The 12,876-nt window shown below is 39.2% G+C and overlaps 1 protein-coding gene and 1 long non-coding RNA gene across 7 annotated transcripts in view; one reads left to right on the forward strand and one right to left on the reverse strand.

Moving 5' to 3' along the window:
• nmo (serine/threonine-protein kinase nemo) overlaps window positions 1-12,876 on the forward strand; it is a 210,611-nt gene that overhangs the window by 184,474 nt on the left and 13,261 nt on the right. For 2 of the 6 annotated variants that reach the window (XM_076530660.1, XM_076530661.1), the window contains exons 5-9: window positions 2,077-2,162; window positions 2,279-2,488; window positions 3,152-3,340; window positions 6,672-6,873; window positions 9,871-9,964. In XM_076530660.1, the coding sequence (XP_076386775.1) occupies window positions 2,077-2,162; window positions 2,279-2,488; window positions 3,152-3,340; window positions 6,672-6,873; window positions 9,871-9,964 (781 nt within the window). The other 4 variants (XM_076530658.1, XM_076530659.1, XM_076530663.1 and 1 more) reach the window with 3 other exon arrangements.
• The window catches only part of LOC143264266 (uncharacterized), a 128,632-nt gene that overhangs the window by 70,142 nt on the left and 45,614 nt on the right, over window positions 1-12,876 (reverse strand). The gene's annotated exons all lie outside the window — the stretch shown is intronic.

Consider the following 12,876-nt stretch of genomic DNA (forward strand, 5'->3'; position numbering starts at 1 on the left):
TCTCCCAAAGACAGATCATCCGAACAGTGGTCCTCACTAACAATAGTTCTACCAAACAGTGATCACACCAAACAGTAGTCCTCCCAAACAGTGGTTCTCCCAAACACTGATCCTCCAAACAGTGGTCCTCACTAACAATAGTTTTGCCAAACATGGATCACCGCAAACAGTGGTGCTCCCAAACAGTGATCCTCCCAAACAGTGGTCCTCACTAACAATAGTTCTACCAAACAGTGATCACACCAAACAGTGGTTCTCCCAAACAGTGATCACCCCAAACAATGGTCTTCCCAAACAGTGATCCTCCCAAATAATGGTCCTCCCAAACAGTGATCCTCCCAAATAGTGGTCCTTCCAAACAGTGACCACCCCAAACAGTGGCCCTCCCAAAATGTGATACCCCCAAACAGTGGTCCTCCTAAACGGAGATGCCCCCAAATAGTGATCTTTACTAACAGTAATTCTTCCATACAGTGGTCCTCTGGAACAGTAATCCCCCCAAAGAGTGGTTCTCCAAAACAGTGATACCCCGAAACAGTGGTCCTTCCAAACAGTGATCCTCCCAAATAGTGATCCTCCCAAATAGCAATCTTCCCAAACACTGGTCATAACAAACAATACCCATTAAAAATAGTACATGTCATAAACAGTAATGATCAAAAGCAGCATCCCCCAAAAACTTTGCTCGTCAAAAATAGTGGTCTCGAAAAACAGGTCGATATCACAGCGAGCACCCTGTGTATAATTTTCACCCGTCGGTTTTAAGAGCAAGGGTGCGCAAAGGCAGGAGAAAAACGAGGGTGCGAACGCGACTTCGAAAAAGGGTTGCGGCATAAAACTGCATCGATGCTCTTCGAATCCGTCGATTTCTGTTTTTATTCGACTTTCGTAACAGGATCAAGTTTCTCGCTGAGATTCAATTTAAAACAGGTTTTAAAAATAACTGGTTGAACGGATGAAATAATAACCGACGAAGTACGAGTCTCGGTGCAATTTGTCCTTGATGACGAACACGCATAGAAACGCGGCTTAATGCGTCAGCTCGTTTAATAAAATGTTAATAGTACCGCGAATCGTTTTTCTACCCGTAACTGACTTTCATTACTCGTCGCACGGATGAAAAGTTAAAGCGATCCGGCAATAACGAGAGATAAATTGATACGGTGATTTGTCGCGTATCCGTAATGGATGATAGAGAGCCGGAATCGCGGCGTTGAGATAAGGATAGAAGGGAAAAAAAGGAAAAATTGGTACACGTCTTTTAGCACGGCCGCTAAATACCCGGTCAGGATAATCTCCGGTGAATGCGTGCATCTGTCGAGCAAAGCGAAGAGCCTCTAATGACTAGGCGCGGGAAATTTTCGAGGAATCGAGGTCGCGCATTTCGCTCGACGAAAACCGCGCTGTCTTCCACGCTCGACATCCGGAACGTTTCGCTTCAGCTTCTGCTCGGGCCGCGATGCAAAATTAGGTCGTTTTCAGATACACCACCTTTTATACCTCTCAAACGCCCGATACAAAATTATGGCTTTTACCTCGCCTTTCGATTCTGCGTTTCATTCGCCAAATTTCACCTTTGATTCGTCGTTTCAAATTTCGGCGTTTGCAGTTTTTATTGGGGGGATTGCAGCGTTTGAGATTTTCAGGATTCGAAATTTAGGATTTGGAATTTTTTGGACTTGAAATTTAGGACTGCGATGTGGGAGTAATTGAAATATTTGGGATTTTTCTACTTTTCGAATTTCGAATTTGGAATTTTTAGGATTTGAAATTTAGGACCTGGTGTTGCGATGTGAGAGTGATCTGTAATATAAGAAGGTACTTAAAGCTTCCGTGCGCATAAAAGTCCATTTCTCTGTTTGCAGAGATTTGTCGTTTTTTGGACTTAAAATTTAATACTGCGATGCGAGAGTGATTAGAGTATTTGGATTTATATTTTTCTATTTTTGAAATTTATAATTTGAAATTTTTAGAACTTGAATTTTAGGACTTGTTTTTGCTATGTGTGAGTGATCTGTAATATAAAAAGGTATCTAAAGCTTCCGTGCTCATAAAAGTCCATTTCTCTGTTTGCAGGGTTGAAATACCTTCACTCGGCCAGAATCCTTCACAGGGACATTAAGCCAGGAAATTTACTCGTGAACAGTAATTGCGTATTGAAGGTGAGCCTATAATTTTCTAAATGACTTCATTTGAAAATCCCTTACCCGACGCGGTTATTGTCGGACTGTCGGAGAAGAAGAAAAGGAAATAATGAAAATTTGTTGGGAACTCGCAGATCTGCGACTTCGGTTTGGCTCGAGTAGAGGAACCCGACCAGAACAAGCACATGACTCAGGAAGTGGTGACGCAGTATTATCGTGCACCGGAAATCCTGATGGGAGCACGGCATTACACGGCCGCCGTGGATGTTTGGAGCGTTGGTTGCATTTTCGGCGAACTTCTTCGTCGGCGGATTCTCTTCCAGGCACAGAGTCCTGTGCAACAGGTTAGTCCTTGCACCTCTTGTCCTTTGAGAACCTCTCCAAATTAACGAACTTCCTTTTTGCACACCAATAGCATTCGAGCATTTTAGCTCTGGGTCATTCTTTACTATTTGCAATTTTGTTTTAATCAAAATATGTTATAGTCCATGTAAAATTAAGGGGGTTTTAAGTCATCATTTTGTCAATTTCAAATATGTTAAGAAACAAGCCTTCAATATTTGCAATTTTTGCCCACTTCGTCGAAAACTTCGCTTACGAATTTTTTTCTCAGAAACTATCTATCCGATCTGGCTCCATTTTTTCTGTTTTGTTCATAAAGAATTAGGCTGTCACAAAATATTTTTTTTGGCTTGGTGAATTTGTTTTGTAATATTGGAAAATTTAAAGAAATTCTTTCTTTATGTTTGTTTCAATGAGAAGTGTAAACAAGTTAAATTTAACATCGACCCACATTATTTCAACTAACCACGTTATTTATATAAATAGATTTTTTGCTGAAATTATTCTGAGTATTCTAGCAGTAAAAGTAGCCTTTTAGCTGCTATAAAGATCGTGAAGGGTTGAATCCCTTCCGTTATTTAATGCTCTTTCATTTGTCCTCCGATGTCCGTTGAAGTTGGCAACGATCAGAGTTTAAAAGGGAACACGTTTTCGTTGATTCGCAGCTGGAACTGATCACAGAACTGCTCGGCACACCAACCCTCGAGGACATGAGGTATGCTTGCGAGGGTGCGAGATCCCACATGCTCAGGCGTGCACCAAAGCCACCCTCGTTGACGGCCCTCTACACCCTCAGCAGCCAGGCGACGCACGAGGCCGTCCATTTGCTCTGCCAGATGCTAGTCTTCGATCCTGTAAGTTCACCCCTCAGAGATCTCACGATTCGCGATATAATCACCGGCAAGGGTAGATCGCTGTGGATCGTTTGACACGGTCGCTATGAATATTTGCTCATTGAAATTTTCTATTTTAAAAATTTCGTGCTCGAGATTCGAGTGTTTCAAAATTTAAGACTTCTTGGTAGTCAAGGTATTTTAGATTTGAGAATTTTGGGATTTGGGGTTTTGAGTATTTGAGAAGTTGGGATGGGAGGCTTGAATGTTGGGAAATCTGAAATTTAATACTTTGAGGGCTTGACAATTGGTAATTTGATACTTTAAGGGCTTGAACATTGAAAATTTGATACTCTAAGTGTCTGAGAATTGGAAATTTGATACTTTGAGCATCTCAGAATTGGTAATTTGATACTTTAAGGGCTTGAACATTGAAAATTTGATACTCTGAGTGTCTGAGAATTGGAAATTTGATACTTTGAGCATCTGAGAATTGATAATTTGATACTTTGAGGGCTTGACCATTGGAAATTTGATACTCTGAGTGTCTGAGAATTGGAAATTTGATACTTTGAGCATCTGAGAGTTGGTAATTTGATACTTTGAGGGCTTGACCATTGGAAATTTGATACTCTGAGTGTCTGAGAATTGGAAATTTGATACTTTGAGTACCTGAGAATTGGTAATTTGATACTTTGAGGGCTTGAACATTGGATATTTGATACTTTGAGTGTCTGAGAATTGGAAATTTGATACTTTGAGCACCTAAGAACTGGTAATTTGATACTTTGAGGGCTTGACCATTGGAAATTTGATACTCTGAGTGTCTGAGAATTGGAAATTTGATACTTTGAGCACCTGAGAATTGGTAATTTGATACTTTGAGGGCTTGACAATTGGAAATTTGATACTCTGAGTGTCTGAGAATTGGTAATTTGATACTTTGAGCACTTAAACATTGGAAATTTGATATTTTAAACACTTGAAAATAGAAAACTTGATACTTAGAGCACCTGAGTCTAATTTTAAGGACACAACTTCCCGGTACCGTAATAAAAATTTGATCGGAACTTTCATCCCATGCATCAGAATTTATGATCCCGTTCGAAGCATACACTTTTACGAAGTATCGTGCGGAAAGCGAATCTATCATCCGCCGGTTTTTCTTTATTTATCAGACACGTGTACTGTTGGTAATATCTCGGAGTTTTGAACCTTAAGCTCCGGAGACATCGAACTTCTTCGAGGTACATATTTCATGTTCGACGAAAAGCAACGACGTTTTCTCGACTTATCGGTGAAGAGACGTCGATATGGCTGGCCAACCACTGATAACGTTACGATTCCTCTTCTCAAAGTTTCACTCTTCCCGGTAAACATGGGAGAGCAAGTACTCCACTCTAAGATCTATCGCCGCGATCATGCTGCTTTCCAGGAAACTGACCAACTTTTCAACTTCGACTTGTTTTCTGTTGAGTATCGACTTCGATTTTCGGTCTGGGAAATTTTCAATCTGACCAGGATTTTCTGGACATATTGGATCAATTGTCTAATTTGACAATGACAATTAAATATTGTCATAAACTGCTCTGAGTTCTGTTTAATTTAATACATTGCTATGTTCATGACGCTGAACTTGATTTGCATATTTAACCCTTTGCGCTCGAGAGGCGCCTCTTAGGCGCCATTCGATTTAATAGAATAATTTAAAAGAAGCATTATTTAATTAATTCTATAATAGTGCTTATGTGATGTATAAACATAGTAAAATAAACAATACTGGAAATTATTAATAATAAAAAAGAAATAATAACTTCAAAAGAAGTCATTTAACATTTTAATTAATATTTTAAAGTAGCTGTTTGCAAACAGTAAAATTATCTTCGAGTGCAAAGGGTTAAAAATTTGAAATTGACTGCCTCGAATGTTTGAAAGTTCAGAATTGACTACTTGGAGCGTACAGAAATTCCTGTATTTAAAAACGAAGAACTTTCAATTGTTAATCACATAAAAGTAACACCTGCAATTGTAAATATTTGCAAACGAAAAGAGTATAATTTCTAATCGATGAATATCATAAAGAAGGTATCAGTGTAGGTAGATTTTCGCGACGTCCACAGCAGATTTATCAGAATTTCTCCGGTAAGCGAGAAACTTACCGCTATTAGCCTCGATCGAACGATATCTCGACATCTTTGTAGGTTACTAAGTACTTATTAAATCGCGGCAGCACGCCAACGCTTGACAGCCTACTTTCCTAAATCTCCGGCTGGGATTACGTCGATATCGCGGACGACACGCTCGTTTCACGCTGGATACACGTTTTCACGCGAAAATCACCAGCCTCGAAATATTTGAATAATGCCTTGAACTCGAGATTCGAGTAACAGGTTGAGACTCGGACGACGGAGGAATGAATAATCGACATCGCGAAGTTCTAGGACAAGCCTCGACCGAACCATAAATCCTTTCGAACCGTTCATTCGCTGCTTGGCTCAACTTTTCTAATCCACGATTCCCGCCAACTTTTCGAACTGCGCGCATGACTCTGCGGCGACGAACTTTGCTGTCCGAGATTAATTACAACTTCAGATTGAACAGGAGCGAACCAAGTTCGCGATAACGAGCTTACGACAATTTAAATACTTTATTACCTCGCTGAAAGCGCTCGATGGAAAATGGAGAAACTTGAGGCGCTTACTGGGACAGGGTCACTGGAACGTTTAATCGAGGAATTTCTGCTACTTTCAATTTTGAGCTAGTTTCACTGCTATTTTTTTATTTTTTAAGTTTATATTCTTTTAGATCGAAATGCTAGTAATCGAGGTTTTAAATTAATTTTGAGGAAATTTGAGTGTTTCGATATTTCGAATTTGGAAATTTTTTACAAAAATTTCAAAGATGCAACTTTGAACATGCATAAATTTTTCCATTTTTATTTTGAGTACCGGGATGTTTAAGTCGAGCGTCATGAATCTGGCTCAATGTTATATTTATTAGAAAATATGGCCTGAAAATCTGAAAATATTAACTATTAGAAAAAATGAACCATTGATACAAAATTTGCAAAAGTACGTAAAAAATATAAGTTTCGAGCGAACCGCGAGTTGCACGCAGCCGAAAACGCGGGCGAATAAATCGATAATCGATGGAGCGTACTAATCCAAGTCGGGAAGGTAAATTTATTTGTCCCTGTCGGCGTTGGAGCAGTTTTTAGCCAGCGCCCAAGAGAATAACATCGTTAACTAGGCTCATAAATAGCAAAGTCTGGTGACGGACGAACGATGGTTTTGGAGAGCGCGAGGCGGCATTGTTTTATCGATCGTTGACCCGATTCACCAACTTCCCGCAGGACAAGAGGATCACCGTGGTGGATGCACTGGCGCATCCTTATCTCGACGAAGGAAGACTCAGATATCACTCGTGCATGTGCACGTGCTGCTACACCACCAGCGGAGGAATGAGACAGTACACGGGAGACTTCGAGCCGGCCACTTCTCACCCCTTCGATGATCTGTGGGAACGGAAGCTCACCACCGTGCAGCAGGTTAAAGGTAAGAAAATTTAATTTACACTACCGTCCATAAGTATCCGGACACTTGGTTTCGTTACATAAAACATAGTTGAACTTTGTACGAAAGGTATTTAGGGCTATCATATCATTTGTAATAATTATTATTATCTTTTTTGAGGTGTCATGATGTAATAGAATTAATTTTTAAGTACAAATTATACAATGAAAGTGTGAAAGTAAAATTCATGTCCAGAAGTACAAAGTCCAAATTTGTGAATCTAATGAAACGCTTTCGATTCTAAAAAAAATTTTAATTTCTACTGTGTTTCATTTCTATGGTGCAGAACGTATTCAGAGGGTTCTTCGATATGTTTCAAGTGTTTGTAAACTGTTGGTAGATGTTTAGGTTCCTTCAATGGAGATAAGAATGGAGGTAACGCTACGCACTCGACAGTTTCGGTTTAGTTCGTCTGTAGCTTCTTTTCCATCGAGATACTAGTTCCAAACGAGAATTATCAATCGAAAAGCGTTCCAGTATTCTGACCTTCGCAGAAAAAAAAATCAATTTCAGTTACTGTTGCAGATACTTGAATAACTTTCATGCAACGCGAATGCATATTTCACTTGTGTCCGGATACTTATGAACGGTAGTGTATGTGTGAAATTATTTTAGGAGATTATTTGTCTAAGCTGTGAATTATTTTTATTTTAGAAATTTTCAGTGTCATGATAGTTGAAATTTTGAGACAATTAGTGGCGGGAAATTTAAATTGGAAGTTTGCGTATTCAGACTTTTCAAGTTTGGAACTTTGAGTATTTTAACGTATGAAATTTGGAACTTTGTGCGTTCGAAAATTTTCAAATTGATGATTTGAGTGTTTGAATATTTGAATTCGGAAATATAAAAATTTGATAATTTCAAATTTGGTATTGTGAGTTCCTAAAAATTAAAAAATTGAATTTTTGAGTAGTGTATACTTAGAATTTTTAATTTTAAATATCTGCATATGTACAATCTATCCACCAGAATATTTGAAAATTTGTGAATTTGAAAATTTGAAAATCCGAAGTATTGAAAAATTGAGATCTCGATAATTTACAACCACGCAAATATTACCCCCATTCTCGCTTATAAAACTTTGATGATGTATTCGTGATCCAATAAGATCGAACATGCAACCTTGACTCGGCGAGTTATCATTGGAGGCAGCAGTAGAATTGTCAGCGAAAGGGTTTCCCAACGTGGAACGATTAACGTTTCAACTAGAAAGAAAAATGCATTGCTGTGACTCACACGTGCGATATTAATAGCAACGTCTTGGACACGTGGCCAGCTACTTCGATAGCGACAATGATGCGATAGAGTCGCGTGCGTTTCATACAGGAGACTGTGTACGAACGGTGATAAATCATCGTTTATCACCATTACAGCCAGGGAACCGTGAAGTTATCGGTACGACTTTCCACCCTTGTTAATCGCCACGAAACTGGCTTTAATATCGTCTTCAAAGATTGCACGCTATTCGTTCGTTAGGGGAGGGTGGCGCCTGCTATTGCTAATTACTTTTCTTTTGTGGTCGAGAAAAAATTTGCGATATTTTTCACTTTCTTGTGGTAATTAGTGAATGTTGCGAAATATGGGGATATGTGTTCACTATTCAGAATTTTTTTTTTAAGATATTTTATTATTGTACTCTTCACAATTTCACCCTTTCGACTATTCTACTATTTTATTATTTACAATTTAACTCTCACACTATTTGATTATTCCGCTATTCAGAATTCTGTTCCTTCACTATTCCATTATTCACAATTTCACTCCTTCTACTATTTAGCTATTCTACTGTTCATAATTTCGCTTTTCTTGCATTCCAGTATTTTACTATTCACAATTCTACCCTTCTACCATTCAGCTATTCTACTGTTCATAATTTTGCCTTCCTTGTATTCTCATATTTTACTGTTCTCTATTTCACTCATCTATAGTCTATTCTACCATTTTAGAATTGTACTCTTCAGTATCTATTCTCAGTGTCGATTATCTAAAGAATCAAAGTGGTATAATAACGCAGAAATAAGCAGTCGAAGGTTGCGAACATTTCTGTGGCAGCGACTTTGTCATACGACAAGCATGCGATGTTCGTAACGAGTAATCACATTTCTCGCGAGCACAGCTTAGGTTAGAATAGTTGCACGTGTCCAAGAAAGGTGTCGCAACACACAAATCGTACGTTGGAGAACAAAGAAGTCTCCACTCTCGAGATTACCTTCTGGGAATTTTATGCAATTCTCCGTCAGAAAGGGACTACTTTCCACGGAAACTGCAAATATGCCACGTATACCAAACATAGTGAAATATGGTGGTTATCGTATATCAAATATTCCATGTCGTCGAACCTAGGTAACTCGAACAGGATGGAGGTTCAAATTTATTCTTAATTCGCTATAAATTCACGGTTAAAGAAGTAACAAAAATTCAACCTTTTAAAAAAATATTAATGTGAAGTTACATAAATAATTAAAAAAAATAAAGTTAATAAACTACTAAGTCACATGAAGTTAAATGACATCATCTTATATGAAGTTAATAAATTTTCAAAAAATATAAACTGAAGAAAAATAATAAAACCTGTGAAGTTTATAGAGTATTAAGAAAATGAGGTTATAAGAATATGAAAACATGAGAAGTTAAAAAATGCTAAACCATATGCAGATAAATAAAACATTACACGACACAAAAATCATAAACTGTTATATTATATGAAGACCAAAAACACCAAGTTAAAATATCAAGTATGTTCAAATAGTTTCAAAAAATTCGCACGTTAACATTCTCATCTTATTGGATCACGAATACAAGTAAAAAGAGACCTCTCAAACCGACCAGCTCTAAATTTTGCATACAATTCATAACGTGTACATGTCCATCATCCCCTTCGATTCCCCACGAGATCACCGTCTCGCTGATCATTGTCCCCGGAACAAAGTGCACGAGAGAAGAAGTTCTCAGCGAAGAATCCCACGTTGTTTGTTTCAGAGGAAATGCACAAATTTATAGCGGAACAGCTGAACACGTCGCGGGTGCCGCTCTGCATAAATCCGCAGTCCGCGGCGTTCAAGAGCTTCGCAAGGTAAGCCGTAGGTGGCGGATCATCCAGGTTAATAGATCGATTATCGGAATAACCTCTAGAGTTTAATCTAGAAAGAGAGAGTGTGTGTGAGAAAGGCCTAGTCTCCTTTAAGCGGGTGCACCACCCTCAGACGTCGAACTTTGAGTCTCGCAGTTTTCCGAGTGAACTACTCTGCGAGAAACCAATGCGTAATACTTTACGCAAATAAAGACGTGATTACGTAAATAAATATGAAAATCTGTTAGGGAACGACGAAATTACTCGCTAATTTCTTGTGGCGAAAAATTGTGTAAAGAAGGTTCGTGTTCTGTGAAGAACATTTCCTCTGAAGAACAAAATTTGACCGATGGAGAATATGTAGCTGTAAGGCGTCTTGTGGTGGTGTAGTTGGGTTAGATATAGCGCGGTCGTGAAGCTGTTCAACGAAATTCGGTTGTAGTCTGAGACACAAAGTGGTATCGGAAAGAATCCGATAATGAGACATAGGTTTTGATTTACGACCTCGCTATGTCTCGGAACTGTGCCCTCTAAATCGAGGTCTCCGCGAACTTCCCTGACGCCCAAATGTCGCATAGTCCCGTTCCCGACTTCGATCTCCCAAGAAGGCAAATTTTGGAAGGGAGAGTGTGGCTGTGCGTGCAAAAGAGAGAGAAAGGGTTCGCAGAGGGGCACACAGTGTATTTCTTTAATTTTTCTCGTTGAAGTCGAATCGGAAGCGGCAAGAAGAAGCCGGATTAAAAATGAACGGCGGAAAAAGGAAGAACGAAGAAGGGAGGGCGGGAGAGAGACGGGAGTGAAAATAGAAGGGTGAAACGGGCCGAGCGTATCGTGGACGGAAATTAAAAAACCGTGGAGAACGGTAGAGAAAACGAAACGATCGAAAGCCAGCCAGGAGAAAAACGATCTTTTGTCCTGACAGACTCACCCCTCTGACGTTCTTTTGCTGTTTGCCTCGAGAACGAACCGAAAACTCTGCTCACTTCCGGCGGTTCCACGGGACGAACGATTAAGAATTAACCCCCCCTGTCGAGGGTTGCTTCGAGAGATACACGCGCAATCCTGTCGCGACGATAGTATCGATGCGAGAACGATCGAGCACACGGTAGACGTTTTTTTTCGCATTTTCCAGCGCGAGATCTCTCGACTCGTGGAAAGACCGGAAATAGATGGTCGAGGTTCTTGAAATTGAGAGGGTGAGTGAGAGAGAGACCGTGAGATGATCGAAAGCTGATTCGAGATGGGGATGGTTTTGGAGAATTACCATACGGTTGTGACTTCCTTTAGAGACCCCTAGAGCAGGCTCGGGCATCAGGGCAATCTATCGCTATGTTGCGATCCGAAAGAATTAATGGACTGGTGCGTGTCATAAGGGGTTCATTTCACATTTTTATTTCGGATTTGTGGAAGTCTGGAAGATGTATTGTGTGAGAAACTTTTAACTCGGAGTGTTTTTGAATTTGAAATCTGGGGTTTGAAGATTTGGGGGGTTGATTATTTAAAAATGTTAAATATGGGTTTGTGGATATGTAAGAATTTGAACTTTGACAATATGACTACTTGAAGATTGCAACATTTCATTTCTAAGAATTCAAAATTGAGAACTTAAAAATTTGAGTACTCGATAGCATTAAAATCTGGACTTGAGGATCTAAAATTTCAATACTCAACATTTGACTATCAGGGAATCTGAAATTTGCTTCGTGGAATATTTAAAAATCTACAGTCACAGTAATGAATCTTCAAAAAAGTAAAATACAAAGTGTTTGATATTGAAAAATACGTGAAAGTACCAGAGTAAAATTTGCCACGAAGACAATAGCGAAATGATAGCGTACGATCGTAATTCGATTGGATCGTAAGTTAGAGATATTGCCCCGATCCTAAGCTTTAGAGAGAGCGAAAGAGCGAGAGAGAAGAAAGCTAAAGTCATCGATAAATTGATATGTTATTTGGTAATAATATATATGTGATATTGTTGAAATCTATATAACATTTGTCGTGTTGCTTATTGCCGTCAAGTTAGAGCAAGCCGATCGCCGACCCAGCGCCCTACGCCGCGTATACGTACACGTTACTACTACCACTACCAGTACTACCGAATCAGCTATCTACCACTGTCAGCTACTATCGACTACTACCGCTATCGTCTACCACTACTACTACTACCACTACTACTACCACTACTACTACTACTACTACTACCACCAATCGTGTTACGTCTCCTCCTGAACGAACCGAACGAACAGAGAGTCAGCTCTAGTCGACGCGACCTCGCTTGCAGAGGTACTTGAACAAACCATTTTACCAACAATTTTTTACGTTTTGTGTTCCTTACATCGTATTTCTTCGCCTTCTCCGTCTTTATTTTATCATTCTATTATTTTTTATTATTACCGTTAGTTTCTCTGTATACTTTTTTCTGTTTATCGTTACCTAACTTTGATCATGTTTATTAACTGTCTACGTCGTTATTGTTACCGCCTTGCTTCTTACGATTATTTAGACTGTATGACTGACACCATGTATATATATTTATATATGCATATATATGTACCTATATATATGTATGCATATACACGTACACACGATCGTGACGTTAGTTTGATATATATTTTTTTTACTGTGTGTACCGTGTATATGTGTGTGTGCGTTAGATCACGGTGACTTGCGTCGCCGGATGCATACCAGCGACCAGTTCGCTCGATCGACTTCCGATCGGCACTGACACCGTTCAGAAAGACTTCCCCGATGGGAAAACCTTGCAATCGTAAATCTACGATAATCGAGTTTATTCTATCGATCGCGTAATCGCTGCCCTCTTCAATTTTTCACGAGTCTGCAAATTTTTCGGGTCACAGATGTTACGTCACACTTGCGGGAAAATGAAAACCGAAATAGGCGATAAGGAAACA

This window comes from Megachile rotundata, chromosome 4, assembly GCF_050947335.1.
Source record: "Megachile rotundata isolate GNS110a chromosome 4, iyMegRotu1, whole genome shotgun sequence".
Classification (NCBI taxonomy): Eukaryota; Metazoa; Arthropoda; class Insecta; order Hymenoptera; family Megachilidae; genus Megachile; species Megachile rotundata.